This window comes from Adiantum capillus-veneris, chromosome 16, assembly GCF_014529385.1.
Source record: "Adiantum capillus-veneris isolate H3 chromosome 16, ASM1452938v2, whole genome shotgun sequence".
Classification (NCBI taxonomy): Eukaryota; Viridiplantae; Streptophyta; class Polypodiopsida; order Polypodiales; family Pteridaceae; genus Adiantum; species Adiantum capillus-veneris.
The window spans coordinates 12,699,888-12,706,438 of NC_140946.1; the positions used below are offsets into that span (position 1 = coordinate 12,699,888).

Sequence of the window (6,551 nt, forward strand, 5' to 3'; positions counted from 1 at the left end):
GGGCCGGACTCAATCATTTTCTTGACTTCCATGAGCTCTTGTTGACGTCTAGCTTTTGTATTCTGCAGGTTTTTGATATCTCCTTCACTTGACATCCCTTCTGCTGAGCCTTTTCCATAATCCTTAGAGTTAGGCCCCTTGAGTATGCTAGCAAACGAAATACTTGGCCTGCGAGTAGCAGATGCACTTGATGCTTTATTTACGTTCGCACATATGGGACCCTGAGGAACCCTGTCTTTGAGGGTTTTTACCTCGAATTTGAACCCTTGCGCTGAGCCCATTTTCTCTCTTGTTCCTTCAGAGGGAACTTTTTCAATCGGGACAATTTTGACCTCTTTCATGGTTGAAGCCTTTGGCGAGTTGGGGCTTGACATTTTCGTATCATGCAGTGGTCTCAAGACCGAGCCACCTCCTACATCCATAGGCACGGCTAGCTCCATTTCGGATATTTTTCCCGTCGCTAACATCTTTGAAAATTTGACAATATCCTCACTTGCGACCATAGCGTCGAGTTCCATTATCAAGTGTCGCAGCCTTACAACCCTTGATTAAGCTCAAGACCTTGAAGGCGCATATGCAAAGAGACACAGAGGTAGTTATAGCTTGCTTGATATAAACTCAAGGCTAGATTTTGGGAAGCAAAGTGAAACTTGTTAATTTAGATCACCAAACAAGGAAACAAATAAAACTTAGGCATGAGCTGATTATCGCGATTATTGACAAGAGATAATAATCGTTGTAAAAAACAACGATTATTAGCAAGAACAACAAAAAAAGAGGGAGTAGGGGCGGCGAGATGCAAGAGAACTTAATCGCGAGTGAGCGAAGGAGGCGGGAACTGCACCTGTGAGCGAAGGAAGCCAAAAACAAAAACAGGATTTAAGGGCTCCTTCAAAGCATCATCAAACTAAGAAAATGTAAAGGGCGGCGAACACGAAATGTCTGTAGGTTTGCGGCTAGTGGCATGGAGAGTGTTGAGGGTGAGGTAGCGTTGGCGAGATGGGAGCCTCTCCTGGTGCAAACAAGGTAACAGATATGCCTCAAGGTGTTGGTTGCGAGAGTCTCGAGTTGGGCGCTCCTAAGCTTGCTGAAGCAAGTGAGCTGGTACGGCTCTGCTGTGGCTTTCAGTACTTCATGGTTGTCGTCCCTACGCTCAGGGGCCTTTCATTTCCTCATACTTATACACACTTATATTAATTAGTTCTTTGTATTTCACTTTTCATTTCACAACTTCACATGGCTTTACATTTTCTTTCATTCTATAGCTTGATTCCAATCATTGTTAACGTTCGAGAAAGTCTCTTTTACTAAGCGGTTGCGGGTCAAGTTTCCTCCTCATAAAGAAGAAAACCAGAGATACTAACAATTTTTTTGAGATTTGCGAAATTTTTGGATGACTTTCTCACATATTTCATCGGTTTTTCTTTCGTTTACCATGGTTTGTAGCTAGCTAGTCTCGATTTTCAATCGGCTCAAGACTAAGCTGAGACAATCCTTTCTTAAACATTGATATCAGTTTAATTCAACCTAACAATTTTATCACTTTCTTATTGTTTTTGAAAGCCGTCCTAACCAGTGTTAGAAAAAAACCGGGGTACAATGTATTTTAATCGACTACAATTATTAAATCCCGGTTGGATTTTGAGCTTGCCCGGGATTTTGAGCTTGCCTTGAAGAAAACTGGCAAATTTACACAAGTTTTAGTGTAAATACTGGCAAAAGCTTCAAATTTTTGACCAAAAAACCCGTAGACTTTCAAGTTTGCCCTTATTTCCTGCGGTTAGGGAAATTGTATTTTTCTAGCCGTGGTCCTGACTCTTTCACTTGTTTAAAATAGATACGAGATTTTTTACTAACAAAAAAGAGAACACATCACTATGTGCCTTAGCCCTTTGGGCAGAAACATGTACTAGCCTAGGTACTGAGAGTCAAACGTGTGTGGGAGTTCTAGACAAAAGTAGCCGAACTACGCTGTTTTTCTGTCACTTGTTCATCGTCCTCATCGTCAGCAGCTCCTCGGACCTCCACTTTTCAAGTTTCCACCTCCGCTTGTGCTCGGTGTGTTTCTGTCTGCTTGTCTTTCTCTTCTGTGTGTAGTGCGTAAGCTTTCGCTTTGCCCTTTTCTAGGAACTTGGCAACTTGCTATCTGTGATTAGGGTTTGTGGCCCATCTTTACCTCCATTAGCTCTGCTTGTCTGCGTGGGTGCTGCCTCCAAAGCATTAGATCTCCCTCCCGTCCCTTAATTTATGTGATTGCGAGTGTGGGTACATGCTCGTGCTGACATTGCTGCTGCATTGCTGCTGGCGACGCAGTGCTTTCTGGAAGAATTGCTTAGGTAGGTGTCCCCATTATTTCATTTTGTCACAAATTTTTTCGGCAAAGAGTCAAATGTCAAGAGTTTGTGCATTCCTAAGTAAGCCCTTCTTCTTGGGTTCCTGTTTAATTTTCAGGAAAATATCTAGCTTGAGGTGCTAGAACGAAAACAGAAAATCTTATTCTGTGAGTACAAGGTTTCATCAGAGGTCCTTAGATTCTCTATTTTTGTGAGTACAAAGATTCATCAGAGGTCCTGAGAAGAATGGAAAACCAGGGCCCTCGGTTGCATCCCCCTGGTGCAGCATCCGGTGGATTCCAGAACCCCGACTTCTGTGCAGTCTTGCAAGAAATATTTCAACAAGCAAAGACGGAGATAGATGCCCGAGACCGCAATGTAAACTCCCGCTTTTCCCCTTTCAATGCGGTCAAGACTCAACTCCTTTGGCATGATGACACGTATCGACATGAGCCACTTGCTGACCCTGCCCTATGTTACATTTCAGACATTCTTGCAGAGGATGATGATTCTCAGGTCATTGATCCTGTTGAATTAAGTGCTTACCAGGCAAAGGCATTTGAGATGGCAGCTCTATTAAAGGAAGATTCCCCTTCTCTAGCTCTACAAGTTGAAGGAAGGGGTCCTGTGTCACCTCAGGCTTTGGAGTCGCCTTTGGCATTATCACCCGAGGCAGTGCAGGCCTCGGAATTATCTCCCGAGGCAGCGCAGGCTGGTGCTATAAGCTACCAAGAGCCGGACCAACAGCTCTCTATCACAAGCTTCCCTGAAAGATTCAGAAATGAGCTGCTCTTGAACAGCTTGCGGGGCCCTGTTAGTCATCATAGTACACCCAACTACTCACAACTGCAACTACAGCTCCGACAACCGGATGATGATCGATTGCATCGTGCCTCGATGGCCACAAGTCTAGCTTCTGAGATGAGTCTCGTTGGTGGTGCCCTGTCAAATAGATCAATGAAGGCTTCATTTTTTGGAAATGAGCAGCTGAATGTGAACCTTGGAAAAGGGACACCTTATTCACCCATGCAGGCAGAAAGCCAGGATGATGTTAATGTCAGATTGCACCATCAAAAGCCACCCAAGCTAGAGAAGACAGGGCAGGTTTTGAAGCCTAGAAAAGAAGGTTCATTGTCACACAAGAAGGGTGGTGCGAGGGTAAAATCCAGCAGAGATACTGATAGGGAGTGCGTAGATTTGAATGATTTGCTACTTCAGTGTGCACAGGCAGTGGGCTTGAACAATTTGAAAAGGGCTGTTGAGATACTGAAGAAAGTGAAGCAGCATGCAAACCGTCATGGAAATGGTGCAGAGCGGCATGCATATTACTTTGCAGAGGCCATGGAAGCTCGATTTTCAGGTACTGGTTGGCCCCTTTACAAGGGCTTACTTGGACGGCATCCTTCATCTGCAGAAATTTTGAGGGCCACTTATATGTATATGGCATCGTGCCGTTTTGTCAAAGCCTATCATTATTTTATAAATCAGACTATACTGAATGTTGCGAGAGGAGCGTCCAAGCTGCATATTTTGGAACTTCAGGTGGATGGTTTCAAATATCCTTCCCTCATCAAAGCTCTTGCTTCTCGGCCCGGAGGTCCACCTCAAGTACATTTGATAGGGCTTGGGTTCCCTCATTATTCCATGGCGTCGGCTCAAAGTGATGTTGTTTTGGAGGCTGTTCAAAAGACTGGTCGACAGCTATCGGACTATGCTGCCTCATGTGGAGTGCCATTTGTATACACAGCATGGGCTGGTGTTCGAGAAGATCTGTGTATGCAGGATTTTGTGAGGCCGTATAGGGAAGCGGGCGAAGTTTTAGTGGTTATCTCTGCATCCTTGCTTCGCTACGTGATGGATGAAACTTTCGATTCTCCTGCTGTGCGGTCAAAGCTTTTGAAGCAAGGACGTGACCTCAATCCAGATGTGTACATTCAAGGGATTATTACTGGTTCTTACAGCACTCCATTCTTCACAAGGCGCTTCAGGGAAGCGCTCTTTCATTTTGAGAGTGTATTTGACATGCTCAACACTTTTATTGAGACAGGGAAGATTGATCGCTTCGTTTTTGAGGGGGAGATTCTGGGAAAGGCCATTTTGAATATAGTGGCATGCGAGGGTGCAGACGCGGTTGATCGAATAGATAAATACAAACATTGGCAAGCAGTGACTGAAGAGGTTGGTTTCAAGCAGTTGCCTTTAGACAAGGAAATCAAAGATAATGTGCAGCTTATGCTGGAATCCTGGCATAAAGAATACACAGCTGGGGAAGAGAGTCAGTATCTTTTGATGGGCTGGAAGGGCCGGATGTTACATGCCATGTCAACATGGAATGCTTCTGCAGAAGAGTCTGTATCATAATTGAAACATAAGGGAAGGCAGATACATAAAGTGATGTATTAAAGCAAGTGGTGGCCTTTTCAAAAGCTTTGTGTCTAGTCTCCTACTTGTGGTGTATGTTGTAGTAAAAAACTGGAGGCTTACTAAGTACGAGCTCTTGGAATGACTTGGGATTGAGGGGATGCAAACAGGTCACTTGCCTCAAACGTCTGAACCCATGTGGATCCACCTGTTTCCACCATCGGCACAAAAGATCTATTGAGTCTCTTTTCAGCCGTTCAAGCAATGCGTGAAGCCTGCATGATGGAAGTGGGAACAATGAGAGCACATGACTCATGTGACTTCCCGATAGCTTCTTTCAACCAGTGGCATTAGGTTTCAAGATGCTGTGACCAGCAATGGAGGTTAGTTAGTAGCCAAGTCCTTTCTCGCGATCATGTGCATGTTTGAGCTTGGATAAAACTAGCATGATGCGGTTCTCAGCTCTTTTGTGTTGGTTTTGTGAGCACTGGAAACTATGGTTACTCTCTGTAAGTGTGTTGGGGTGTGATTTTGTAGATGATATTTTTCATAAGTAAACTCCTTGCGAACTGTTTGAAACACTCGCCTAATGTCTCTCTCAATTTCCATGCTAAGGTAGATTGTTCTGCAGGTGCTCTCGGTAACCTTGAGAAGGCGATCATTGCTGGAAATGGCGCAGAAGCAGGTACTGTGTGTGGCTTGTTGCTTTGGGAGGTACCATATAACCCGAATTTTACCAGACTGAGTTTCTCGTTTTTATGAATGAGTGAATGTACATTAAGGTGCTGTTCCTCGCCAAAGTGGATCAATGTGCTCTATCGAGCAGCTGCAAGTTCAGGTGCTTCGGCTACCGTTTTTCTACACCCTCTCACAAACCCCTTCACAAGAAAGGTGAATGCTCTTCAAGCATCTGTGGAGAAGGGAAGCAAGTTGGTCTTGTGTCTACAATCCAGCAATTGAACTCTATAGTGGGTTTGGGCATGTGTGGTTCCTTTTTGGGTATTTCTGGTTTGCCATTGAGAATGGAACTTGGGTCTCTTTGCCCCCCCCCCCCCCCCCCCCCCTCAGAGCACCAATTGCTTCACCCACTCTTAACACCTTTTGGCAAATTGGGATACCATTTTTTGATGTCATGTTTCATGTTGTCATTGGGGATCATCCCTCACAATGTAAATTATAGTGCTATTCAGGCAAGGATAAGGCTAGAATGTGAATGTAGGGACTGTTTTTCCGGCTTTAAGCTTGAAATATTTTCAGTGCAAAGACAGACTTATGGGAATATGAGATCTCTTATTTTGAGAAATACTGTAGCAAGTGTTCTTTGAGGTGTTCGATCTTTGGTGTAAGTTCAAAAGACTGGACTTGACGAAGGACTAGCACCATCACTTTATATCTATGTCAAGTCTTTTTGCGGTTATTATAATTAGCTCAACAACTCTTGACACTTGCATTTATCAAAGCTCAAGTCTTAATGGCTTAACAGGGCCAAAACCATCAAGTTGCTAGTGAAAGTTTCTTCTTCAGAGGTAGAAGTAATTCAGTGGAATCCATGCAGGTGTGCTACCAAGCACCGGCAAAATGAAGAGGGGAGCCTCTTTTCGATGTTTGTATGCAATCTGTGTGTACATTCTCTGTTTGTTGTTTGCATGCAATGTGTGTGCATAAATGTGTATGTACATTATGAATGTAAAATGATGGGACGCTCCACCCGAGGAAAAGTTTGTTGCACACTCCCCTGTAGCATGTTATTGTTTGGTGAGTTTGTTGCACACGCCCGTGTAGCATGTTATTGTTTGGTGAGTTTGGTGGTGAAGGGTTGCAGGAGGGTGCCTTAGATCTTCCTCCATCATGTTTATT

The 6,551-nt window shown here is 44.1% G+C and overlaps 1 protein-coding gene across 2 annotated transcripts; it reads left to right on the forward strand.

The window, feature by feature from the left end:
* Nucleotides 1–1,926: 1,926 nt before the first annotated feature.
* Nucleotides 1,927–5,618, forward strand: LOC147438593 (scarecrow-like protein 14). 2 transcript variants are annotated; one of them, XM_086484652.1, is made up of 3 exons: nucleotides 1,927–2,336; nucleotides 2,452–5,077; nucleotides 5,326–5,618. In XM_086484652.1, exon 2 carries the CDS (start codon nucleotides 2,580–2,582, stop codon nucleotides 4,692–4,694), a length of 2,115 nt encoding a protein of 704 aa, XP_086340778.1. In that variant the 5' UTR covers nucleotides 1,927–2,336; nucleotides 2,452–2,579; the 3' UTR covers nucleotides 4,695–5,077; nucleotides 5,326–5,618. The 2 variants fall into 2 exon arrangements, with proteins under 2 accessions (XP_086340778.1, XP_086340779.1); XM_086484653.1 differs by lacking the exon at nucleotides 1,927–2,336 and having other exon boundaries at nucleotides 2,556–2,711; nucleotides 2,821–5,077.
* Nucleotides 5,619–6,551: the final 933 nt, after the last annotated feature.

What these genes read in the sequence shown, in the direction of transcription:
- LOC147438593 (XM_086484652.1), top strand. Translation starts at nt 2,580, where the DNA reads ATGGAAAACCAGGGCCCTCGGTTGCATCCCCCTGGTGCAGCATCCGGT.